General features: G+C 42.6%; 1 protein-coding gene across 4 annotated transcripts in view; it reads right to left on the bottom strand.

Annotated features, from left to right (window-relative positions):
- Nucleotides 1-23,921, bottom strand: part of chd6 (chromodomain helicase DNA binding protein 6) — a 132,013-nt gene extending 108,092 nt beyond the window's left edge. For 3 of the 4 annotated variants that reach the window (XM_075460197.1, XM_075460198.1, XM_075460194.1), the window contains exons 1-2: nucleotides 23,279-23,433; nucleotides 4,310-4,359 (exon numbers count right to left, since the gene is read on the bottom strand). In XM_075460197.1, the coding sequence (XP_075316312.1) occupies nucleotides 4,310-4,339 (30 nt within the window). In that variant the 5' untranslated portion in view covers nucleotides 4,340-4,359; nucleotides 23,279-23,433. Of the gene's footprint in view, nucleotides 1-4,309; nucleotides 4,360-23,278; nucleotides 23,434-23,838 lie in introns of those variants that run through there. The other variant, XM_075460196.1, reaches the window with a different exon arrangement.
- Between the last annotated feature and the right edge of the window lie 3,937 nt (nucleotides 23,922-27,858).

A 27,858-nucleotide genomic window follows, 5' to 3' on the forward strand; every position in this document is an offset into this window, starting at 1 on the left:
TTCAGACCATGCACAGGCATCATAATGTACAGCATTTATCCCACAACTGTTTCTCAGAACTGTACAAGTCAGCACATCTGTGTTAAAACGAAGCCACAAGCGTCAAAAACGGAGAGAGAAGCAAAAATTAAGCAACTGTGGCTTCACACGACACAAGGAAAACACCAACTTTTCAGAAAACAAAAGCCCCTTTAATCTCAGTCTTCTCCATTCAGCCCAAAAATTTTGTCTTTCAGGCAGAACAATGTGAGAACAACACCACTATCTTCCCTTTGTTACCATTCAGCAGCCCTCTACAAACACTTCCACACACACTTGAGCTTCCTCCACATCACTGAGGTGCGATGACATTATTATCGCTGATGTGGCGGCCAGATGAACAGACTTATGTGAATCTGCCTCATGTGTGTCCCCTAAAAAGCAGAACAAATCCAAACCTTAAACCCAACTGACCCTCAAATAACTTCAAATAAAAGAAAATAATAAAAACTCTGACTCAAAGCGCCGTTACTGAGTTATTGAGGACACGAGCAAAGAAATTGTCAGTCCAGAGCTCGTCTGATTTATCAATAAGTTCACATCGTAACACATCGCAACACAGCGTAACACATCGCAACACATCGCAACACATTGCAACACATCGCAATGTTACTGAATAACGGCAGCCGATCCTAAATAAACCAAATATGGGGTCACCTGTCTGGAAGAAATGCCTGAAATGTAACTTTTCCTTCAATCATCAAAGCCAGAGCAACCCTTTCCCTTTCCCCCCCACAGTCATCATCCAGTTATCTTTATTTATCAGCATATCAGCAAGCGTGTTATTCAATAAACAGGAAAATGAATTTACAACAAAGATCACATGCCGTTTGGTAGATGTATGACGGACTCTGGAACCTAGAAGATATCCAGTATGTAATTTCACTGCAGCAAATTAAAAATAGATGCCCTGCGAGCCGGACAAGATGCCACAAATTCCCGTAGAAAACACATAATCGTAACACTTTGTATCCTAACACGCCGTATCCTAACACATTTTGTCCTAACACGCCGTATCCTAACACGCCGTATCCTAACACATTTTGTCCTAACACGCCGTATCCTAACACGCCGTATCCTAACACGCCGTATCCTAACACGCCGTATCCTAACACGCCGTATCCTAACACACCGTGTCCTAACACGCCGTATCCTAACACGCCGTATCCTAACACGCCGTATCCTAACACGCCGTATCCTAACACATTTTGTCCTAACACGCCGTATCCTAACACGCCGTATCCTAACACGCCGTATCCTAACACATCGTATCCTAACACGCCGTATCCTAACACGCCGTATCCTAACACGCCGTATCCTAACACGCCGTATCCTAACACATCGTATCCTAACACGCCGTATCCTAACACGCCGTATCCTAACACGCCGTATCCTAACACGCCGTATCCTAACACGCCGTATCCTAACACGCCGTATCCTAACACGTCGTATCCTAACACGTCGTATCCTAACACGTCGTATCCTAACACGCCGTATCCTAACACGCCGTATCCTAACACGCCATATCCTAACACGCCGTATCCTAACACGCCGTATCCTAACACGCCGTATCCTAACACGCCGTATCCTAACACGCCGTATCCTAACACACCGTATCCTAACACATTGTATCCTAACACTTCGTGTGGTAACACTTCGTATTGTAACACATCGTAATGTAACACATAGAATAGAAAAATATTTTATTTATCCCCCAATGGGGGAAATTCAAATTCGTCAAGTAGCTCAACATTTTTTTTTAAATATTTACAATGATTGAATTAACAACAATAATAATACTACTACTAACACCGTAGCATAATACTTCGTATCGTATCGCGTTTTCTTTCCTTTATTAATCGCAGTCTCTGGGTCAGTGGAAGTATGAGCGCAATTATTTGTTATAGTCGGCTGTTAGCTTGTAGTTTGCTGTATTTTTCATAGAATTTCTGTTTATATATTAATAAGTGAGTAGCTATCTACATCCTGAAGAAGATGGTTCACAGTTTTATTTAATTTTCTAAACAAAGATTTCAATCTTCATCATCTGTACATGATGTCGATCATCCTGGTCAGTGATGATTCTGTACTCCAGTAAAGGGGTGGTGATGGATGGATAGATAGATCTGCAGTAAGGAGGCCTCGTGCCTGCTATGCAACATCACAAACTCTGACTCATCATTCGACTCATAAATACAAACAAACGCCATCCAAAGCAGTAAAAACTACTAAAATATCTACAAGAGAGCAATTCTACAACTCGTTTGGAGGACGTTTACACAACGTATTAACAGACGTCCTGAGTGAGCATTTCACATCATTTCCCGCTGTATGTAAAGCTCACAGTCAGCTGACATGAGAGGGTCCAATGATGTGCCTGTGAAAACCTTAATTACCATCAGTGGCCTGATTGATATTCACCTTTGAGTCACATTAAAAGCTTCATTCTAACAGACATTTCATAAGGCGTCAGTCAGTGAGCAGGGAGGCAAAAATTCACGTTTGCTTTAAATTTAAGCTTTTAAACTAGTAAAGTAAATAAGTAATTTACCCAGCACGTAGGACGCCCAGGCCATCATTGTTAGCATCCATGCTACAAATTTAATGGAAGCCAATTTGACCAACCAATCGGGTGAGTAGTTTTTTTTCCAACCCAGCTAAAATGGGTTCACATTGTCATAAGAGTGCAGCCATCTGTGGTCACTGGGTTTTGAGATTTACAGAGTTTATTGTCGGCCCACAATGGCAGCGTGCTCGGCTTCTCGGACGGATCGTTGGTTTACGCTTTCAGTGCGATAGCCCAGATTATTCTGCACATTTTCATGACGAATCAGGTTACATGAAGCGCCTTAACGGGGATGAAAAGCAGATGTAGCAATGAGGGACATTTATATTTCAGACTCCTCAGGGTTAAAGTCCCATTCTGGAAGTTTTAAAAGCATCCGACTCCACCTATTCCTTCTCTTTCTGAGGATCTATGAACAGCTAATCTGGCCCCATTCACATCTCCTTTCCCCTCTCTTCTAAGCAATGATCGATTCTATTATTTGCGTAATTCAGTCATGCATTTAAATATCTATTGTGTTGTGATTTTATGTTCCAATAAATCTTAATATTAAAATTAGGGCTGGGCAACGATTAAAATGTTTAATGATTTCCCTGATTAATCACGATTAATCGCATTTGTACGCAAAATCCAAAAATGAATTCAAAAGTAGCGTATAGCTTTTAGCATTTAGCTTTATTTTAAATGTGCTGCCATATGAATGAAAGTGCCATAACATTTGTTGTGCAAACACACTTTTAACATCAGCATCTTTCTGTAGTTTTTATGTAGAAGCCTCGCTCCACTGTCTGTTTCCTTGAATGACTTGCTGCTATCAGTTGTGTGTTTTGCCTTTAAGTGATATTTTAGACTGGAACTACTACGCTGAGAAGACAATTCAACTTGGCAGTGTTTACAGATGACTTTGGTTCTGTCGACTCCGCCGTCTGGAAGAACTTTAAAATGAAAATGGCCGAGTAAAAGTTCCGTACCCTTCTCCATGTTTGGTGGAGAGACTTTCTTTTCCGGTTACACAGCAGGCAGCAACAGACTTTTACAAAATAAAAGCCAATATAAAAAGGGCTCCAAAATAAAAATCTGGCCCTGGTTCGAGTCCCGCATCGGACGGCCCTGTGCTGCGTGTCATTCCCCCTCTCTCTGCCCCCTGCTTCCTGTCTCTCTGAACTTTCATATCAATTAAAGGCACAAAAGCCCAAAAATGTTTTAATTTATTTTTAATTAAAAAATTTTTAAATAAATTTAAAAAAATATATGTTAATGCGCAACAAAATATTTAGCGGCGTTAAATAATTAACGAGTTAACTCGCCCAGCCCTAATTAAAGTAAAAGAAACAAAAGAAAGCTTGTGGCTTCCATGGTTATCCTCCTCAGCCGCAGCCCTGGTGGCTGATTTTTTTTACACGACATCTTGTAAAGCATAAAAAGCATCTTATAGACAGGTTGATAAATAAAAGTTTTAATGGAGGGGGAGTTGTTTACCCCTTTCAGTCAAGATGCAGCCGGATTGTTCTTATGATGTAAAGTGGAATTTGGAAATAAAACCACACAAATGCATCTCAACGACTCCAAATATTGGCTTTTCTTTCTGTTCTTTAACACCGTTTTAACCTCACACACGACCGACTCCAGGTTGACATAATGCCTTTCATATGGAAGCAGCTGTGTGCATTTTCCTGTGTGCGTGTGTGGGCTGCGAATACAAACCTGCTGCTTGTCCTTCTTGAGTATTTTCATCTTCTATCCCGTCACTGCATCTGTTAACAGAAAGAAACACGGTTCACTTACTTGAGACATAAAACAAGGTTAAAACAAAGATGGATACACTGGGACAAAAGCCACATCAAAACATGTCAAATAACAATCGAGATCCAAGCAAGAAGCACTGAAATCTCTCAAAGAGATGCTGTATGGGACGTAGGACTCTTTATCCAAAACAGCTAATGCCTCTGAGCCATATTGGGAGGAATTCTGGGGCCAAATGTTTTCCAGAAACATCCTTCTTCACACTCAGTTACACTCAGTTAAAAGGCTTCTGCTGCTGGTCACAGAGGCCGCCGTCCGGCTAAAGGACGCTCACCACAGCTTGGATTTAAAGTGATAGTGTTTCAAAGGTTTAAAGGGACACTATGTAATAAATTAAGTCATTTATTAGCTCAAATCAACATATTCATTCATAAGTTAGTCCTCATTGGTGTAAAATGATCTCTGTCAAAAATCTCACTTATCCTCCTGAGTGAAGAATAACTTGTCTGTATCTACATAGAGCAGGTAAGCTCTATGGAGGCTGCCATGTCCTTCTGGTCTATGAAAAACGACGAAGTGCCGAGAGGGACATAAAGCACTTCGAATCGCGATTTCCCCACCAGGCCTACAAGCAGAAATTACGTCATTGTGACGTCATTTCCGCCAAATGGCTTATTACAGCCGCTAATGCTAAATAGATTTTATTCCTTGGCACATATGTCTTTGTGTTCATTAGCTTTCTTTTTGTAAGTGCATCATCTTCTTCTTTTTATTATTATTCCTATGCTCCCCCTAGATATCTTCTTTTTGGCGTTATGCTCACATTTGTGAACTGTTATTTTGTTGATTTACTAATAAAGTTAAAAAAAAAAAAAAAAAAGAAATGCTAAATAGATTTTATCTCGTAAATGATCCCACTAATAATGCATTGATTGTTACCAAACTTCTGCCGTAGTACACATAGGCTCTTAACTCACAAAACGAGGCATTAGAAAGTTTGTAAGTTTACCGGGAGTTTATTTACCGCTGCTAATGCTCCTATTGCTAACGCAGGCTAATGCTAATGCTGCGTCGACGTCACTTCCGGTAACTCCCGGAATATGACTAATTGCATTGCTTGCACACCAAAGGAGATGTTATGTTATCTGTCATCTGTATTCATAGTGTTGTTGTATGTGTGTTATATAATCCTTTGTACTGTGTGTCTTGATTTCTTTTTGTTTGTATGGACCTTGAATCTGAAGCTATAGCTTCTTGAATCTTGACACATTCCGCTTGCCGTAGTTCAAGAAGTTGCAGCGAACATTTGAAAACGTGAGGCGCTAGAGAGCAAATTCATTCAACTTTGCAAAATAAAATTGCACCACTAGATGGGGGAAGAAATTACAAAGTGTCCCTTTAAAATTAGGGCTGAGAGAGTTAACTCGTTATTATCGCGTTAACTCGTTAATTATTTAACGCCAATAAATATTTTATCGCGCATTAACGCAGGTTTTATTATTGTAAAAGTCTGTTGCATTCTGCTGCGGATCCACCAAACATGGAGAAGGGTACGGAACTTTTACATTCTCATTTTAAAGTTGGACATCACCGCTAAAGGTGCTCCTCGGTCTCTGTGTGAAGCTCACGGAGCTAACCAGCGCTACTTCCTGTTTTACTTGTTTCAACATAAAAGCACGTATTTCAAAATAAATTTTTAAAAAACTCCTGCATTTACAGCCAAGTTGAATTGTCTTCTCAGCGTAGTAGTTCCAGTCTAAAATATCACTTAAAGGCAAAACACACAACTGATAGCAGCAAGTCATTCAAGGAAACAGACAGTGGAGCGAGGCTTCTACAGAAAAACTACAGAAAGATGCTGATGTTAAACGTGTGTTTGCACAACAAATGTTATGGCACTTTCATTCATATGGCAGCACATTTAAAATAAAACTAAATGCTAAAAGCTATACACTACTTTTGAATTCATTTTTGGATTTTGTGTACAAATACGTACAAATGAAATCATGTGACTAATTAGATTAAAAATAATCGTTTAATCGTTGCCCAGCCCCATTTAAAATGCTAAAGAGGAGGCCAGTGAGAGCAGGTTTAACTGCCGCATTTCGTCATCGTCTCCGTGTTAAAGGAGAAATTCTGTGCTCAGACCAACAGGAGGTGTCCGTTCAGACGGGTGCGTATACCTGCAGGTACAGCAGCTTCTCTTATTCTGGTGTCTGCTTGTTGTTCCAGATAGAAAGAGGAAATTCATGTGTGTGTGCAAAGATTTAGGTCAACAGACAAGTCTGCAAAGACGACAAAAATGTGTCGTACGTAATCCCCAGAGAGCCTTCCGATGACAACATTTACATCATGTGTCCCCGCCAGACTCCAACTTTAAGAGCACATGCACAAAGATTCATGTGATAAACAAGGCTGAGTTCAATCAGGTTTTTTTGTCCTGGATCAAATCAAATGTCTCCTCATCTTTTAAACCGAATCCTTTTTGAACTTTAAACCGAACACAAATACATCGCGCTGAGTAGGGAGACGAGTGTGGAGCCCAGAGGCATGCTGTGGGCAGCCGGCTGCAGGGTGTGCCAGGACCCAGAATTATGGGGGACCCCACACCCAACAGCATCAGGTGTGTCCAGCCCACACCCCGGCGCCCCGCCCCCTCTCAGCCGGCACGCCGATTTTTAACCAGTGGCCACTCGTAGTATTGCAACAACAAAAAAAATCCCCTGTGGCCCAAAAAGCATTTTTCCCAGTGGCCATTCATGGTATTGCAACAAAAAAAAAAAAAAAAAATCCCCTGTGGCCCAAAAAGCATTTTTCCCATAGACCGCAATAGTAAAAGAGATGCCTGTAAAACTGTTCACAGGACGGCTCCAGCTGTAACTGCTGTTATTTTTCTAATCTTTGTATTCTATATTTTTAAGTCATGGACTTTTTAAATCAGTCAAGAAGTTTTTTAAAGGGCCAGAAAAGCCCCAGAAAAGTCTCTTTTCCCAGCGTGACGTCACAGCTGTGCACGTGCACTGTCATGTGTACGTACGTGCACGTCCTCATCACCCCCGGGCCCCAAAGCATCATGGGGGGTGACTCTACTGCGCATGCTCAATGGGCCGCATAACACGGAAGTAAACCCGGAAGTCAGAAAATTTTTCAGCGTATGCGCCAGACGAACAACTCCATTGAAATCAGCGACCATTTTGGGGTCCGGAATCCATTTGATATAATACATCCGTGGTCCAGCCCCTGAATCTGGTCAGTGGGAGTGTGGTCAGATGAGGGGAAACAGCGAGCAGCCCAGGCAGCAGAGGACACCTGCACACCCTGGGAGACCCCACAAAGAAGCCTTGGGGTGGGCCCCGAGAGCCAGGACGCCAACGACACGCAGGCTGATCGAGCAGGACGGGTGTGATGCTCATCAGTACCGCCGCCTTACATGCGTGCAGTTATTGCAAAAGCCCTGCGAGCAGTTAAAAAAATCTCAGCCCGATAACCAGGAAAGTCGAGGACAAACTGTGCTGGTGTGATGCGTCACTGCACGAGCTGCAGGTTCGGCATGTGGGGCACCTTTTTAACGAGGCGCCGAGACGAAGCCCATCGCAGCTCCCCGCCAGGAGGAAAAGAAAAAAAACATCCAAGTGGACAGACGCTGTAATGAGGCAAGAATGCGCTTTGTATTCGATTAGAGCGCGTCTGCAGAGACTGATGCAAAAACACTGAAGTGGAAGGCAACGGCATCCGTGTTTGTTGCTGTCGGGGGCCAATTATCTCACCGACAGTCTCAAATGTGAAGCTTTCCTGAACTTTTCCCGTCACCTGTGATCCTGCACTTAGCTGCAGTGAATGCAGGAAACAGGAAGAGAAAATATAATGCACAAAAACATCCATTCATCCGGTTTTATACCAACGTCCTCTTTGTTCAAAATGCCCAGTTAACCACACGTGTGTGTCTGTGGAAAATAAACTAAACCTGATGGAAACAACAAAATGACCACCACACTGTTGTAAAATCCACCTTTTTGCATCTCTCTGAACGTACATTCATCAGCAAACTCACAGATCTCAGCAGCCTGGCGCTCGAGCTCAGTTAGAGATTAAAAAAAAAAAAAAAAACTGAGAATCAGAGCAGCGTTTTACTTATTAATATTGACTGCACTCTAAAATAGTTACCTGATGATTAATCACTGCACAGCCTCGACACACACAGGCGTCAGCACAGAAACACTTCAGTGTTATTTACTCAGGCAGAACCAAGGTAACCTCCATTTGCTGCGATGCTGGTGCACAGAGCGGCGTGTCGTCTGCGAATAATAATAAACAGTCTGCGTCACTAAATATCTGGTCGGGAATCACGTTTTAGAGTCGCTCCTGAAACTGGAATAAAAAAAACTCATCTGCAGAGATGGGGACTCAAGTCACTGTGACTTGGACTCGAGTCGACTCGCTGTTTTGATGACTTGTGACTTGACAAAAAATAAAAGACTTGAGACTCAACTCGGACTTGGAAGTTAAAGACTCGGCACTTGACTTGACTTGAGACACGATGACTTGAATGTTATTCAGTTCATGTTTTCAGTTTGAATATAAAATGAATTGAAAAAATAATATCGATTACCCGGTTGGAGCGCAGGCTGAGAATGGCGTCATGATTGGATCACTACCCTGTCAATCAGGCATGCCCTCTCTACATACCTTACGTGCTTACTGGAGAGAATAAACTCACATCACAAAATCGTTCTCCAGGAAAAAGTCAGACCTCACATCGCTTGGCCCTATTTTTGCCTCCCTTGATATCACTACGGGCTGTGTAAACTGTGCATACCGAAGAGCAGACCGAGCAGTAAACACCGTAACAGGTGCAGCTATCGCAAGGTGGCTGGACGCATTGATATCAAGGGAGGCAAAAATAGCACCAAGCGATGTGAGGTCTGACTTTTTCCTGGAGAACGATTTTGTGATGCAAATGTATTACTCTTTTGAACGCATATTGTTTTGAGAAGCAAAACGCTTTATTTTTTAAACCCCAGCCAACTAGCCGGACTACCTTCATCAACGCCAAAACGAGGCTGGAACTCTGCTCACAGGACGCAGCAGGGGGTAAGAAAATGTTCATAAATGATGTTGCTAATATGGGATGTCATACAGCTTCATGTCAAAAGAGGCGAACTATCCCTTTAACGAGTCTTTCACCAGTATTTTACCGCGACCAACAGAAGACTTTTGCCGAGTTTCACCTCAAATTTCACTGCATATCAGCAGGTGGAAGGTTGAAACCATTCAGTCATGTTCTGCAGTGAACTCAGAGCTGATGCGATCACTTCTGTGCCCAGTTTCAACAGTTCATTTTGCACACTTTACGAAGACACGGCTGGTTCTGGTGCCGGCCGGCTGGCCTTCCTGTCAGAGAATATCTGCAAACCAAAAAAAAACAAAAAACCGGACAATGACAACCCTGTGTTTCCAGAAGAACGAGACAAAACAACACCTGAAAAACCTCAAACCCTCTTTATCCTCGAGGCCAGAATGTCATAAAAGTTGCGTGAGAAGAAATGGAAGCATTACAAAGCGGTAAAAGCTTCACTCAGTGGGGTCACATGGCACTGAAAGGATCAGATTATTGGCTAAATTACAATAAGACTGAGCTGAGCAAGGGTAATTATCCTTGGATATATGGCAGTGAATGAATCAAATCATAGGTACAAAGCGTGTCACACCCCGGTATGATAGGTGGCGCTGTACCCTTTTCAACTGTTGCTAATAGAGCCACTTCCTGTTGACCTCTTCACCACCAACAATAACAACAAACTCAGGCATTGGAGAAAGATGGAGAACGCAGAGCAAGATGAAGCTACGTCCCTCTACATTTGGTCTGTGACGAGCTGCTTGTTGCACAAACGCGATGCCCAACGGAGCGTTCTCCATCGCGTTGTTTGTTTCTTTCTGACGGCGACAACAACAGGAATATCGTCTCCTTTGACTTCAGGGTCACGACCCCGGGAAAAAAATCTGGAGCATACGCAGAACGCAAAATCTAATTCACCACGTGCTTCAGCGTCTACAAGCAGGTTTAGAGTGACTTTCAACCCAGTTATCTCGGGGTCTTAATCCGATCCAAATTCTTAGTCAGATTAAGGTGTCTACATGCACTTAATAACTCAGTCTGACTGTAATTTAGCCAATAATCCGATCCTTTCAGTGCCATGTAACCCCACTGAGTGTCACCGCTGATTTGGCGGCAACGTGTCTGAAGTTGGGAAGAATTTAAACCACCAAGCCATCGAGACACTTTGGTGCAGTCAGTAACTGATTCCTTTAGTTTTCTGAGCCTTCGGTGCATCTGTACAGAGCTGCAGCAGATTAAGAACAGCAGGTAAGCAGCCTCATTGTGCTTCAAGGAAGGATCAGCTGTTCCTTATATCAAGAACACTGAGCACATAACATCCAGCAGAATGTGTCTTTTTTGCCTCTGAACATATGGCTCTGCAGCAGGATACTCCCACCACCGGCCTCCCTGAAACAGCAGCATCTGCAATGTTCAGATCAGACACAAAACTGCCTTTAAAAGAAGAGAAATTATTCCTTATTGACGCTCAGCCCAGCTACATAAGAGCTACAGTTACAGGGCCGTTTAACTTCCTCTTTAAGGGAAGATCCTGGTCCAGGTAAGTTCAGCTGAATTCACTGCACAGATGCCGTCTCTAAGTTTAATGGTGATTCTGTGGATATAAAAATCAGGATTTTATTAGAGCAGAGCGACCAGTTAACAGGTCGTCTTAACGGGCCTATTTTCAGTCCCAGTTTCAGACAAAAGAAACAGGAAAAATATGGGAATTCAGCTGGATTAATGTACACTTTTCAATAAAAGAATAAAAAGTTTGGAGCATGTATACATGCAGGAGCGATTTAAACCCAACTGTGATATTTGGGTGTGTTACCCAGTCTTTAGAGGTTGATTTTTGTCATTTTTTCCCCTTATAAGGAAGTTTAAGTCCCTCTGTGATAAATGCATGAATAACGACGAAGAATCAACGTGGATCTCCACCTAAAATAAAAACAAATCTGTGAATTTTACTTAATTCCATCAACTAATTCTCACGTTGCAGCTAATTCAAGGAAGAATTAACCTGCGGTTCTGAATATCTGACGTTGGTTCAGTCAGAAAGTGTTCCTTCCTGAAAAGGAAGAAAAAAAAAAAAAAAAACAGGAATAAACACATACTTTATTGGCTTTGTTGGGAATAAAAACACATAAACCGAGAAACTAAAGCAGAAGCTGACGGACTGTAACACAGCGCAGAAACACGCCATCATGCAGAGACTGAAACGGCCGGATCGGGTGAGCGCTTCGGGCCCTGAGGCATCGACGCCGGGGCCTGGTGTGATGCATCATGTCCGTCACGTGAGGGAGCACAAAGGGAGAGTGACGCAGTGTGAAAGCAGGACAAGACGGCATCATACCCTCGTCACTTCATCTGTTGTTGCCATAGAAACACTGAAGCCCATTTTTCCGAAGCACCAAAGTCCTGAAAGAGTTTCACCTGAGCGTGTCGAGCGCTCCGTTCAACACACCGGCAGCAGCAGCAACATCCATCAGTTTTCTACGCCTTTTCATCTGATTCAGGGTCGCAGGGGATGGGGGGGGGGGGGGGCTGCAGCCTATCCCAGCTGTCATTGGCCGAGAGGCGGGCTACTTCCTGGATGGGTCGCCAATCCGTCACAGGCCTAAAACTTCCTCTCTAATTCATAGAAAAAGCTGCTTCGACAGCCACCAAACAATTAGACTCAAGGCACAGATACGATGGAATTCCACTTAATCATTACAGGTCACACGTAGTTAAGGTTTTATAAACAAAACCGTAGCGCGTGTAAGATTTTATAACGGGCCTTCTGTGACTCAACTTTGTGCAGAGTTGAATAAAAAGACAAAGAGATCATGTGTTGTCTTGGGCTGTGTTTGAAACCGCATACTTCTCCTACTACTCATACTAACTTTTTGAATTAGTAAGCGAGTTTGAGTAAGCGAGAAGTTCCCGGATGCATACTAGATTCGCCGAAATGTTGGGTATGCATCATGAGGTTACTACTCATACTCAAACTACCCAAGATGCAATGTAACGTGACGTCGCCGATCGTCATTTCCTGTCAAAACGACAGTTTCAAGCTAGCTACAACGAGGGTAGGTTCACTTCCTGTTTTCAAAACAAAAGCACCAATGGTAGCGTAATGGCTTTCCCTATGATAAAAGGCAACGGGTATTTTATTTTGTGAAAATAACCGGAAGTACGTTAGCTCACTGCGGCTAACTTTAGTAGCGCCGAATTCGTGGGAACAAAATTGTAAATAGTCTGTACTTTGTCAGGTTTTCAACACGTTGGGGATCTAAACAACTACTACGACGAATTCCACTCTGGAGGGCGGTTTCACTTGTTTGCGTTTTCATGCCCCCAAAACGCCGTTACCATCTAAACGATATAGTGCATCCGCAAAAAGGTTTTGCGTTTTTAACCCGTTTTCGTTTCCGTGTAAAGTGCCCCTTAGCAGGAGATGTATGCAGTTTCGAACACAGCCAAGGAGAGTCAGAAAAACATCCGTCTGCTTCCCAAGCAGCCTTGAGCCTCTAACACTGAAATCCAAACTCATTTCTAACGTTACACCCGCTCTGGAGCGATGGCTGGAGAGTTTTACACAATAACACAGAGTAATGACTTTAGCTTAATATCAATGCATTAAATAATCATTTTATGCACCTACATTTCTATAAATGTCATAAAAACTGCTTCAGATTAAAGCTGCACCTTAGATCCCAACACGTGCACCATCAATACTGCAAAGACCTTTTAACTGGAAATGGGACAAACTGGTTTATGAACGGCAGCTACAGGTGTAGAAGTGGAATGCAGCCCTCGTTAATAGTGATTTTCCTGCAGCCTCACTCTGACACATACGTGTGCATCAGCCAGGTTTATTCTACTCTGTACATTTAGAACCTAAATGTCGAGCTAAAAGTCGTTGATCTTAAAGTTTGGCTCACGCTGTCCACAGGCTGTTTGACCAACATAATGAAACGGTTTAAAACCTTTTAAATAACCGAATGTGGGAGAAAAATGTTGTAAACGTGTAACTGCTGGACAACAATCAGCATGAGAGGACAATGACCAGCAGGGTTCAGTTTAGGGCTGGGTGATAATTCGATCTCGGTTCGGGATCGCGATAAAATTTTGATCAATTTCGATAATATGCTTGGGACATATTATTCGATATGACATTTTAAAAAGTAGGCCTAAGCGCAACAACACCAGTATCAGTTTGCCGGCTGCTGTATGCCGGTAGGACACGCCCACGAGCGAGCAGCGGCTACCATTGCAAACAGAGTGAGACAGAGGGAGAAAGGGAAAGAAGTAAAAAAATGAGCGAAACTGAAGCTGAGGACCGTGAAACTATTGGCGAACGTGAAAGCGACACCTTACTCGAAGACATTGTTGATAAAAAAGGTCACACAACGTCAGCTGTGTGGACATGGTTCGGTTATGGAAAAAGCGACCAGGAACAGGCGAAGCCGGTCTGCAAAATATGCCGGTGGGTAGTACCAGCCAGGACGGGGAATACGACTAACCTTTTCAATCACCTGAAACGGCACCACCCCACTAACTACACAGAGAGTGTGACACTGCGGGCTCAAGCTAGCACACCACACACACAGCGAAGCTACACACACACGTCGCCCGGTAGCATCAATAAACAACAATCCATCCAGTTGTGCTTTGCAGCCATTGCCCCGCATGAAAAACAGTCAAAGCGGAGCAAAACTATAACGAGCGCTATCACTTATTGCCTCGCTAAAGATATGATGACCCTGAACACAGTGGAAAAATAAGGCTTCAGGAAACTGATCAAAGATTTAGACCCCAGGTACGTGCTCCCTGGTAGAAAATACTTTTCTCGGACGGCGATGCCACAGGTTTCTGATGAATGCCGTCGTAAGGTGGAAATTCATCTGAATGATATTAAATACTTTGCCACCACCACCGATCTATGGTCTAGCCGTTTTTCAATACCTCCAACAAATCTCTGGGAGGTAAACCAGTATAATAGTATTATACTGGTTTAGTTTTTACATTTATTTTGTCTTTGTTTAACACTTTAATGTGTCAAGAGGGTCTGACCCACATGTTTACTTAGTTTAGTTTTGTACTGTCTCAACAAATATTTGAGATTATTATTATTATTTAATAATTGTTTTTTTTTAATTCTGTATGAGCGAAAGCATTTTGTGCTCATTATTGGAAGGTATTTCTTTATGTTATTAAACTTTATTATAAAGTTTAAGTGAATCTCTTGTTTCTTCAAGCTTCAGGATGTCCCTCACACTGGCAGCATCTGCAAAAACTACGTATCGTGATAAGAATCGAGGTCGATCAATATGGAAAAACATATCGTGATAACATTTTTTTTTCCCCCCATATCGCCCAGCCCTAGTTCAGTTACATTACATTACACTTAGCTGACGCTTTTTATCCAAAGCGACTTACAGCTATTTAGATACAGGGTATTGGTTACAGCCCCTGGAGCAATGTGGGGTTAGGTGCCTTGCTCAAGGGCACTTCAGCCATGGATAGAGGTGTAGGGAGAGGTAATGGCGAGATTTGAACTTGCAACCCTCTGATCTTAAGTCCACCTCCCTAACCACTAGGCCACGGCAGTTCCACCTGATTGCAATCATCCAATTACAGACCATCTCTGACCAACTTTTCTATATTGGAAATTCAACCTTATGTTCGTACGCACTCAGAAATAAACAGCCCTCGCCTCCCACAGCGATTAAACAAAAGCTGCAGGACTTCTGCAGGACTCTCAAAGCAAAAACACACCTGTTTGGACAAATTCAGTCCAAATGAAAATGTAATGGATCTAATTCTAACATGAAACAACAGTCTGCTCCTCTTCCCAGCGGCTTTATTTCGGCGTTTGAACTGTAGCTGGAGGAGAGTGGCGTCACACGTCCAGCTGGGAGGATGGCTCGTGTGCTCGATGGTTATTCCAGTCGAGCTGATCATCAGCCTCCAGGTTTTAACTTTTGTAACCTGAAAACGGAGCGTGCTGAAGCAGATTTAACCCAACACGGAAAACATTCCCGACCCTCTCCATAGAGCGAGCCGCTCCCTTTCTCCATGACCTGTATTCCCTCTGCTCCATCACGTGCCCGTACGCAGCTGAAAGCAGCCGAACTGTTGCAGCTCATCAGGACGCGAGCAGCTTCAGGGATGAGGAGAAGCAGCAGAACCAAACTGTCGGCTTTAAAAATGGAGCACAGCTCCTCCCGCTTCAGCTCTACGGCGCTCCAATGAGGGAACAGAGAAAAAAAAAAGGAGGATGAAACCTGCTCTGAAATCTGCTTACAGGTGATATTTACTTCTAACACTAATAAAAGTTACACATTTATAATTTTAATCAGTTAATAAGTAAAGCTTTCATTCATTTCTTCATGGTTTCAACAGTTAACTGCTGAAGCGACACAGTGAGCATCGTGGATTTTACAGCACAAAGGTCTGGTGAACACAGTCCTGAGACGTGCACGTGACACTGCCAGCAGACGCGTGCACGGTTGTGCATCTCTGTGATAGACTGGAATCCCTTCTGTGGCCCCATGCCACCCTTTACGACAGCCAACTGGATGGAAAGACGACCGCTCAGGCAGTCATACGAAGGGAGAGAAAATAGGGCCAAGCAATTGTGAGGTCTGACCTTTTTCCTGGAGAACCATTTTGTGATGCAAATGTATTACTCTTTTGAACGCATTGTTTTGAGAAGCAAGACGCTTTATTTTTTAAACCCCAGACAACTAGCCGGACTACCTTCATCAACACCAAAACGAGGCTGGAACTCGGCTCATGGGACGCAGCAGGGGGTAAGAAAATGTTCATAAATGATGTTGCTGATATGGGATGTCATACAGCTTTATGTCAAAAGAGGCGAACTGTCCCTTTAATCTCAGACATGGCTTATTTAGACAATATTGATTTAAAAAAAAAAATTCAAATTTAGGGTAATTTAAGTGGGAGGAATTGCTGAAAGTGGAAGTTCATTGGAACAGAAGAGCATTAGGAACATGATTAAAAGTTAATTAAACCAGAAATATGAATTACAAGTTTACCGTCATTTAACATAATACTTAAAGCTGCCGTCGGCAGGTCCCTCCCCCTCTGTGGACGAGGTTGTGCACGTGAGTTCACACCAGTGTGCGCGCACACAAGCTGGGGGCAGACTCACGCTCAGCATGGAAGACGTGGTTGGTGACTGTTCTGCTCAGATAATAGATAAATAATAAACCTAACGTGATTGGTTAAAAACAGCCGGGAGCGCTCGATTTTTGCGAGCACGATTACAGGCTTCAGAGGGAGCTACAGAATTCGGGATTTTTCCTAAACAGCCTATTTAATATTCTACTTCCAGAATCCCATGACAGTTCAATCTAATATGACTAAAAAAAAGTTGCCGACGGCAGCTTTAAAAATACAGGAAAATATGGGATGTCATACAGCTTCATGTCAAAAGAGGCGAACTAACCCTTTAAAGCCTCCATGTTTCCACCAGAGGAGGCAGAAAAGTTAAGGGTTAAAAGTCCGGGCTGGTCAAGGCTGTCGACCCCTCCGTGTCTGCTGGGTATCAAGACTCAGGAGGTGGGGGGGTTTGACATCTGGCAACAGCAACCATGACACCCTGCCAGGTTGCAGGAACAAACCTTTTGGCAGGCGGGGGACATTGGGATTGGCCCGTGCTTTGGCGGTCACTCTTGAGGTCCTGCACTAAACGCCATCAGGCGGTGACGGAGCCAAGCCAGGAGGCCAACGACCATCCATCTCCACCCGCAGCACCAACGACAGACCAGACGGGGAAACATCTGGTGCCATAGCTGCAGCTTCCTGCACCAAGGCTGAGCACATTTGCTTTTATTGACCACGTCTTTAACGTGCACTGAATGCACATTAAATACAGAAAAAAGGATGGTTGTCGGCCTAAAAACATCACGGTGTTACCAATCTGCAGGCAGCATTACGAGTGCCCTTCTTCTCACCTTGTAAAGCTTTAACCAAACCCGCGTTTCCAAAAGATTTAACCGATTTCTCCATGAAAAAGTTCAGGTTTCCGACAGGATAATTCGGGTCAACCCAGATCCATTCTGCTCTTTTCAGGGAGGGAACGCACACACAATGAGACGTGTTTAGCGTTAGCCGTTAGCTGAGGAATGCTGATCGTTACTGAGATTCATTCAGTCGACTTAAAAACCATGACGACCACCTCACATCATCTGTCACTTCCTCATCAGGAGACCACCTGAAGGTTCCTGGGCAGACATTCAGGAGGGTCTGACCTGACAGATATATTACAGCCCGACAGGAACCGTCCTCGTGTTTCACACGATAAGTTTGTCTTGATTAAAAGAACAAACCGACGAATGAACGGGGGCACTTTGCTCTTTATCCAACATCAATGCGCTGAAAGCGACGTGCTGTGTGACCATCGTGTCTTTATTAGGGCTGGGCAACGATTAAAATGTTTAATCTAATTAATCACATGATTTCCCTGATTAATCACGATTAATTGCATTTGTACGCAAAATCCAAAAATGAATCCAAAAGTAGTGTATAGCTTTTAGCATTTAGTTTTATTTTAAATGTGCTGCCATATGAATGAAAGTGCCATAACATTTGTTGTGCAAACACACTTTTAACATCAGCATCTTTCTGTGGTTTTTATGTAGAAGCCTCGCTCCACTGTCTGTTTCCTTGAATGACTTGCTGCTATCAGTTGTGTGTTTTGCCTTTAAGTGATATTTTAGACTGGAACTACTACGCTGAGAAGACAATTCAACTTGGCAGTGTTTACAGATGACTTTGGTTCTGTCGACTCCGCCGTCTGGAAGAACTTTAAAATGAAAATGGCCGAGTAAAAGTTCCGTACCCTTCTCCATGTTTGGTGGATCCGCCGATTACTTTCTTTTCCGGTTCCACAGCAGACAGGAACAGACTTTTACAGAATAAAAGCCTGTGAGCAACAGACTTTTACAAAATAAAAGCCTGTGAGCAACAGACTTTTACAAAATAAAAGCCTGTGAGCAGCAGACTTTTACAATAATAAAATAAATAATAAAACAGGGGTGGTCAGTGTCGTAGTGGGTTGAGCAGGCGCCCCATGTACAGAGGCTATAGTCCTCGCTGCAGCTGGCCCCGGTTCGGGGCCGCATCGGACGGCCCTGTGCTGCATGTTGTTCCCCCTCTCTCTCCCCTCTGCTTCCTGTCTCTCTGAACTTTCCTATCCATTAAAGGCACACAAGCCCCAAAAAATATAAAAATATTTATCGATTAAATCATTAACGAGTTAACTCGCCCAGCCCTCGTCTTTTTAGATCAGGACGTTCACACCAACTGCTCGAACGTTCAAGAATGAGTGATGCTACAGATTAATGTTCTTTTTGTTGTTATTATATTTTTAAAAAAACAATAAAATAAATGTTTTATCATCAAGGAAAAAACAACTTTTCTTTTGTCAGTGAAACACATTCATTTTAAGTGATCATAATGACTCATTTATGTCAATAAATGAGTCATTATGATCACTTCAAACACACTTCAGACCCTTTGTTGTACATTTGTACAGCTTTTAAAGAATCAGATACACCAAGAAAAAACAGAATAATTACAGTTAATCTTTTTCCACCACATCTTAAACATCTTTCCCTCGATTCTATAAAGACGATGCCATTTGACAAAATCACCACACAAATACACTCTTTCCTCAAAAGTCGGTGCTACCATTCTTAGCTTTTATGAAGAGTAAATTAACTCCGATACGCGTTAAGACAGAAGTTAGCTGCTGAGGTTAACCCATAAAAACACAAACTCTGTTTATGGAGCGCGTTTCACCCCGAAGCATCATTTACTGTTGTAGCTAGATGCTGCCAAAGCTGGTTTTCTTTACATTTAAAAGATAAAGATTCTTTTAAGCGGGTTTTGCTGCAGACTGCGATCGGAGCGCTCTCAGTTTGGAGAGTCAGCTGCTAACATCTGCTCAAAACGAGGCCACAGCTGCTGAAGTATTTGAAAGAAGGCTTTTTGCTGGTGTTTTGGGACTTTTGAGTCACAGACAATCAGAAACAGGATACGTTGGGAGGCCGCCACACGTCGCATGACAAAATAAACAACTGGTGCAACGGGGACGCCATACATAGTGTTCACCGGTTTTCAGTTTTTTAAGGTTTGGGTTGTTTTAGAGGGCAAGAATTTAATTTTCCACGAGCTAAGCTAACAGCTTAGCTCGTCTGACAGAATTTCTCCAAACTGAGGTGCTGTTTACACATACCCGGGTATTTTGATAAACGAAGACCTTTCCCTTCGTTTGTGCCATTCGTTTATACGCAAACGGAGTTTTTTCCTCCGAAAACGAAGCTAAAAGCAAAAGTGGAGATTTTTTAAAAACTCCGTTTAGCGTTTGTGTGTAAACTGGTTGAAAGAGACGAAAACGGAGTTTTGGGAATGGAATGCGGAGTTGTCGTCATAGTACAGAGCCCCGCCCCTATCCGCCATGTTGGCAGGATGCTAGCGTGAAAACGCCATTCTCTCCGTCCATTGTTTATCTGGCAAGCATGGAGGTACTAGCAGCATTTCTGTTGTTGAGAGCTATACTTGCTTGTGTGATTTTGAAAATTACAGTCATACAATGTATTGAACAACAAAGACATTTTTCACAGTTTTAGCAGTTTTATAGTCCAGCGCAACGTGTAAAAGTAGCTCAGTCTCGCTATCAGTCCACACACATGAGCCTGGCGCCATATTTTCTTCTTGAAAAGGATCCGGAAGTTCTTCCTGTCAGCGGTTCTCTATTAGGCTTCTGATTGGCTTGTGTGGAATTCTCATTGTTCTAACACTGCCACCGTCAGGCTTGGCGTAATTTAACAGCTCTTGATAGCGTATTTATGCGGATCAATGTAGACGTGGGTTTTTTTTAAAAACAGGGCTGTGTGCACCTAGTTTTTTTTGCAAACAAAGGTTAGAAAATATGCGTTTATCAAAATACCCGGGCATGTGTAAACAGCACCTGAGAGCGCGCGACAGTCGTCTAAAGCAGGAAAATACTGAAGTACTTCATGCAACTTCACGTTAAAAACCAGAATAACCCTGCAAAAGTTAAGAAATTCAACCTTTACAGAAGATAAACATGTTCCATGTAAACTTAAAGGGATAGTTCGCCTCTTTTGACATGAAGCTGTATGACATCCCATATTAGCAACATCATTTATGAACCTTCGTCAACGCCAAAACGAGGCTGGAACTCTGCTCACAGGACGCAGCAGGGGGTAAGAAGATGTTCATAAATGATGTTGCTGATATGGGATGTCATACAGCTTCATGTCAAAAGAGGCGAACTATCCCTTTAAGTAATTACAAAGATTTGTTTTCTCTGTTTTGCCACATAGAATCTGTGGAAAACGAGTTGAAATATCAGAAATATAACAAATGTTCAAGAGCACCTGTCTAAAGTTCATTGCTTCACGTTGAAATAATTCTGAGTTTACAGGAAGAGACGGAGATGAACACGAGCTTGTTCAGTTGTAAGAAAACAGAGATGAACACGATCAAACAGCCTGCAACAGGTGGCCCCCAAAAAGGGAAACCCTGCTTTAGTATGGAGGCAGAAAAATATGGCTTCGGATTGCTTCCGCTTAAAAATATACGATTAAAATGTCTCAATTAAAGAAAAAATGAAGCCGAATGCTCCCATAATGTCAGTGTTTTATTTATCAACAACATCCTGCATCAGTGCGAGTGGAATTCAGCTGATGATTCCCAGTTATTCTTTCATTTTGTTTCCTCCATTTAGCCTGGGAAGGTCAAATTTAAATACAGTCCTGGTCAAGATGACTTAATTTTACACAAAAAGACCATTTCAAAAGAGTCCATAGTCACTAAATCCAACATTTATTCAAATAAAAACAGCAACAGGTTACCTTCAGGGTTTTTTTCTTAATACACCTTTAAGACTCAGTCAGTTAATTCCATAATATACTCGCACCTTTAATCAGGTAACCATAAATAACAGCCCAAAAATGAACCCAGAGGAAAGCACATCTGTAGAAAGTGGGCACACACACCTGGCTGCTACAGCTACCAAATGTGTCAATAGGCTAAGAGGCTAACAACCTAGCTTTTGAGGTTTTGGCTGTAATGAATGCTCGCTAACGCACAAGCTAGCTTTCATGCTGAAAGTCGCTGGATTGCCCACAAGTTGAGATGGAAAAAAAAAAAGAAGTTGTTCCTGGCAAGCTACAAGGCGACAATTAAAACGTCTTAATTAAAGAAAAATGAAGCCGAATGCTCCCATAATGTCAGTGTTTTCTTTATCAACAACATCCTGCATCAGTGCAAGTGGAATTCAGCTGATGATTCCCATTTATTCTTTCATTTTGTTTCCTCCATTTAGCCTGGGAAGGTCAAATTTAAATACAGTCCTGGTCAAGACGACTTAATTTTACACAAAAAGACCATTTCAAAAGAGTCCATAGTCACTAAATCCAACATTTATCGAAATAAAAACAGCAACAGGTTACCCTCAGGGTTTTTTTCTTAATACAACTTTAAGACTCAGTCAGTTAATTCCATAATATACTCGCACCTTTAATCAGGTAACCATAAATCACAGCCCAGGAGCCCAGCTGCACTGGAAAAAATCTAAATCTTACCAAGTATATTTGTCTCATTGAGTATCTCATTACACTTAATATAAGACACAACTGCCTAACAAGTACTATTTCAGCCAGATATAGGGATTTTGTTAAGTGAAAAAGTCTTGAAAACAAATTGTTTTGAGTCATATTTCACATGAAACAAGCTTTTTTTTTTACATTTGAAGAGGTTTTTAAGCTAATTTCAAGATCACTTTTAACTCAAAAGTCCTAAATATCACATTTTATTTCAAGAAATCTTCACAAGCCGATTTTCACTAGTTCCATTGGCAGATTTTTTTTTTGCTTATTTCAAGCAAAAACATCTTGTATTTGTTGTTTTTTTTAATTTATTTTTGGAGGGGCAGCTTTTCCAGTGTGGGGTGTACAACCGATGACCCAACAGTACAATGGTGTCATCCTGGAAACCAAACAGGTAGCCTTGACAACCAAGAGCAGCATCTCTTCATCTTCAGTCACAAAACAAAAGCACCACCAAAGCCCATCTGCAAAATTTCAGGTTTTAAGATTTCAGAAAGAAAATAAAAACACAACTAATCCAACAGACCAGAGTCCAAAGGCTCGAGTCTTATTTTTGCAGACTCACACTTGCTTAAAAAAAAAAAAAAAAAAGATCATTTATTAAGTCACATCCCTGCAACGCTTTGGCACCTTTAATCCATCGCCTCGGGGTGTTACACCTGGCCAGGTGAAAGTGATGAAAAGAACAACACCGACACACCAAATGATTCCCCTTGCACATGCATGACTCACGCGCACACCTGGCTGCTACAGCTACCAAATGTGTCAATAGGCTAAGAGGCTAACAGCCTAGCTTTGGAGGTTTTGGCTGTAATGAATGCTAGCTAACGCACAAGCTAGCTTTCAGGCTGAAAGCCGCTGGATTTGCCCACAAGTTGAGATGGTGGGGGGGGGAAGAAGAAGTTCCCGGTGAGCTAAAAGGCGACTTGGGACGAAAAAAAAGCACAAAACACACACTGCAAAACACCGAGAGGGGAAACTGAGACACTGTGTCCTATTTCATGTTAGCACGCGTAGCTGCAGCAGCTAGCCGTCTCCGCTAGCTCCGTAATGTCACTGCATCGCTGGTGTAAATACATTATAACAGCCCTCTCCTTTACACGTGTGGACAGCCTCTAAAAACTCCCTTTCTTCGGAGACATCTCTCCGCCGAAAACCCTCCACCGGCGGACGGCTCACCTGCTCCGGACTCCGGACTCAACGCGCTCTCACCCGGCGAGGCATCACCCCCGGTTGGCCCGACAAAACAAAAACCCTCCACACTGGCGCTTTTTATTTCCAAGGACACAAAATCGCCATGACAGTTTAGGAAAAATGCATAAAAAATTAGCAGGCAGGGGAGGGGAGGGCTGAGGAGAGAGAGAGATGGGGAGGTGAGGGGAGAGGGGAGGGGATGAGGAGGGAGGAAAGAGGGAGGGGGGAGGAGGAGGAGGCAGGAAAGAGGAGTGGAACTTCGCGCAATATCTATTTAATCCACATAAAGCGGAGTTCATTCAGTCTGGATGCAGGAGTCCTGCACTGTTTTCTCACCACAGTCCAGTCTAGACACCGCACGGGCGCGCACGGTCACACAAAATCCGCGCGCCGCATCCAAAAAGTTAAAAAAAAAAAAAAAAAAAGGGAAAAGGCTTTCTTACCTAAAATGGCCTCTGCAAAGCAGCCAAAAAAAACACTAAAAACCGCTTTTTTTTTTTATTTTGGTGGAAGTTTAGCGGCGGCTGCAGCCAGCCTAACCTTACCATTTTGGATCCAGTAAGCGAGCTCGGCATTTCAGATTTTTCCATTGGCTGCAGCCTTGCGCAGCTGGCTCCGTGCACGTTTCCATTGGCCCTGCAGCTGTCACGCAAAGCGAAGCGGAGCAGCGAGGCTCTGCCGGGTTTGTCTGAGAGCTGCCGCGGCAGCCCCAGGCAACACTATTGTGTATTGTGCGAGTTTTTTTTGTTTTTTTCACCCTTTCCTGGTGCCGAGCTTCGCCGTTTTCGACGCGGCGGTGCCGTCCTTACCGCACACTTTGCAGGGAGGTCCTTCTCGCTTCCCCGCCGCACCGCGCCGCACCGACCGGCTGGCTCCGGCTGCTGTCATTGAAGGGAGGTAAAAAAAAAAAACACAAGAGGGGAGCGTTCACTTTTTTTCAACCAACCAACCCCCCCCCCCCCTCCAATGCAACAAAAACCAAAGGGGTTTACATTTCTCCTCTGCTGGCTGCATCCACCAATCATGTCGCTTTTTACTCCTCCATCATTACCGGGTTTGAAGGGCGGACAAAAAAAAAAGAAATGAGACGTTCCACTTCCCGGATGTTTAGCTGGACCTAAACTGCTGATTGTTGTTGTTGTTGTTGTTTTCTTTGCCTCCTTCACCTGAGGTGTGTTGGCCCTCAGCTTCACCCACCTGTCACCGTCCAAAAACGGCCAAAGACTCGTTTTTATTCACTAAATTTAAATAAAAAAGAAGACCCGTGTCTCACCTGCAGCAGTTGGAAAACTTCTCTAACTTTCAGAGCTTCTGGCCTCACAAAGACAAACTCAGAAAAGGTGCCGGATGCTGAGGACACGGGGCATGCTGGATAAAAGGGGCAAAGCTCTCTGTTTTAGGGGCTTCAGATGAACTCAAACCAGAAGTTGCCTCAACATAAAACATCTGGAGAAGCATTGAGATGTGTGGCGTGTCTGTGAGGTCGATCCCACTAAAAGTTGTGTTTTTTAATCGTTTTTTAAAGTCGATTTGTAGCACATTTCATGCACAAAACAGTTCAAAGTGCTTCACTTAAAATAAAAGCATCAAAAATACATAAAAGAATATAAAGAGAAACAAATAAAATGATTAAAAAGATTAAAAAACAAGCAACAGTCCAGATAAGTTCAAAGATATCGTGCAGATTTCATGCATAGACACATGAGAACAGAAATGTCTTTAACCTGGATTTAAAAATGTCTCCATTTGGGGAAAGTTTAATCTCCACTGGCAGTTTGTTCCACTTGTTTGCAGCATAACAGCTAAATGCTGCTTCTCCATGTTTAGTCTGGACTCTGGACTGGACCAGCTGACCTGAGTCCTTGGATCTAAGAGCTTCCCCGCTGCCTCTGTTTTCGACGCGGCGGTTTTCTTCTGAGGTGTGTTGGCCCTCAGCTTCACCCACCTGTCACCGTCCAAAAATATAAATATAATATAATTATAATTATAAAGCGCATTTCATACCACAGGCAACTCAATGTGCTTTACATAAAGACAAGGCATTTAAAAGAACAGCATAAAGCAGCATAAAAACAAGCAATTTAAAGAGATTAAAGATTAAAACACAGTTAAAAGCAATCAAAGAAGAGGGGAAAAAGAAAAATATAAACTGAACCATAAGCACACGGAAAGAGAAATGTTTTTAACCTGGATTTAAAAGTGCTTCTAACACGCAAATAACGTTCCGGGTGCCACAGTCGCGCATCATAACGAGATGTAAAGCAATTAAAATCCCTTCAGCATCCAAACCAGCACAAAAAGAAACCTGAATTCTAGACTACCTCTGATTTCTGTTTGCAGTTGTTGTTGGAAGCACTGCAGCTCTTTAAGATTCAGAAGTGTCCTATTCTCCTCGTTAAATAAAGGTTTAAATAAAGGTAAATAACTAAAAGAGTGCAACATCCCAATAAAAACACTTTTATCTTATTTTATCTCATTTGATTTTGTTGTATTTTATTGCTTTCACTGTTCTTTTATTGTTTTTACTTATTCTTCTGTTTATTTATTACCTGCTGTAAAGCACTTCGGTACACTGAAAGAATCGTCTGTAAAGTGCTGTAGAAATAAAATACATTTTACGTCCATCTTTTCCTGAAGAAAAGAAACTGCACATCTGGATTCGGACTGATTCCACGAGTTAAAATAAACCATTTTCCCAAGAATAAGCTCACGAGGAAGCTTCACTTTTCCATGTTACCTTGGCAAAAAGTTCACCTGTGATTTAACGCGTCTTTAAAGCATAAATACAGGAAACTCTTTCACGCAGGTGGTCCTGAATGAGCCTTTTTTTCTGTCATTCTACATGATTTCCACAGGAATGTGCAGAGTTTGAGGGTCTTGTTTCCTGTTTATCTGGCCTGGCCTGTGCACGTGCACGTGGGCCTTTCCTCGGCGTGGCCGGCTGAGCAGCTTGCTGATGACTCATTCCACACACCTGTGGTTCATTGTCCTCCCAGCAGCTTATCAGTCCTGGTCTGCTCGCCACTCATCGCCCGTTCATATCCGTCCCACCACACGATATTCTGTTGGCCTCCGAGTTTGAGACTCACCTTAAGTAAGTCCTGAAAACTCTGAGTTAGATCTACCTTCTCGTCTACTTCGGCATCACCGATATTCACCTGCCCGTCCTCCTCCAAGACCTGAACACCACCGGAAAGCCTGCAGAAGTCAGGCCTGTCACCAGCAGAGAGTTCATTCCTGGAAAGACATAGAAGCGTCAGTAACTGCAGTTAAATAACCTTTGCTAAGCAACCGTCTTTGGACAAATCAATCGAGTCAAACCTTTTCAACTTCTTTAGTATGGAAGTTTTCCTGTGCCGTCAGAGTTTGAATACAAATTTCTAATATTAAATTTTTCCAGCATAAAAATCAGACTTTGAATTTGAAAAACCAACAGCGTAAAAAAATAAATAAATCAATTACTAAAAACAAAAATCAGTGTAAAAAAATTCAACTTCAAAAAATTCAGTGGAAAAAAAATTCAACTCGACAACCAGGTAAACAGGGAGAAGCAATCGATCCCCGTCTCAATTCATCCAACGGCAGCCAATCAAGTTACGCTCCATTGGACAGATCAGCTCAATAGATATTGAGTAATATCTATTAGATTAGATTAGATTAGATTGGATTATACTTTATTTATCCCACAACGGGGAAATTCACTTGTCACAGCAGCAACAATAAACATGAAACAAGAAATGAAAAAAGATAAACATTTTTTTAAAGAGAAAAAGCAAGTACTAAAAAGTAAGAAAAAAAAGTACTAAACAGTAAAGTGATTTTACTCAATTTTACAAACACAAATGGAAAATAAAGTAAACTCACTCACCGAAGCACCATCATCATCGTTGGTGGACATGGCTGATCTGTCCTTGATTGGCTGCCGTTGGATGAATTTACCCAGATGTTGAGTCTGGTTCTTTTTCCACTGAATTTTTAGAAGTTGAATTTTTTTACACTGATTTTTGTTTTTAGTAATTGATTTATTTATTTTTTTACGCTGTTGGTTTTTCAAATTCAAAGTCTGATTTTGATGCTGTAAAAATTCAATATTAGAAATTCATATTCAAACTGATGGCACAGAAAAACTTCCATACTTTAGTAGCCTGATAAACCAGCCTAAATGGATTGGATGTCTAATTTAGTCTGGCTCCGATGAATGGATACAACGGAACATTGTTGATGAGCACAACCCGTTGTCTTTCAAACCGTGTCTGTGCCTATAGGCCAACGCTCTGACCAATCAGCGCAACTGACTGTGACGTAGTAAGCGCAACAGAAAGCTTTGGTGGGAGGGGACTGTATGTAAACAAGTGAAGCAACTTCAGCAAGGCTGAATCAAACGAGCGCTGTTCCTTTGCCGCCGCCATCTTTCTTGTTGTGCTTTCGCTTCCACTGCCCAACGTCGCACTGCTCTGTCGTCACTCCCTCAAAACCCCGCCCCAGAACCCTCTGCCCCGCCCGCGTTGATTCAAAACACATATCTGCGTTGTGATTGGTTTAGTTGCCATCTGCCAGATTCAGGG

The sequence above is a fragment of the Odontesthes bonariensis genome, chromosome 3, assembly GCF_027942865.1.
Source record: "Odontesthes bonariensis isolate fOdoBon6 chromosome 3, fOdoBon6.hap1, whole genome shotgun sequence".
NCBI lineage: Eukaryota > Metazoa > Chordata > Actinopteri > Atheriniformes > Atherinopsidae > Odontesthes > Odontesthes bonariensis.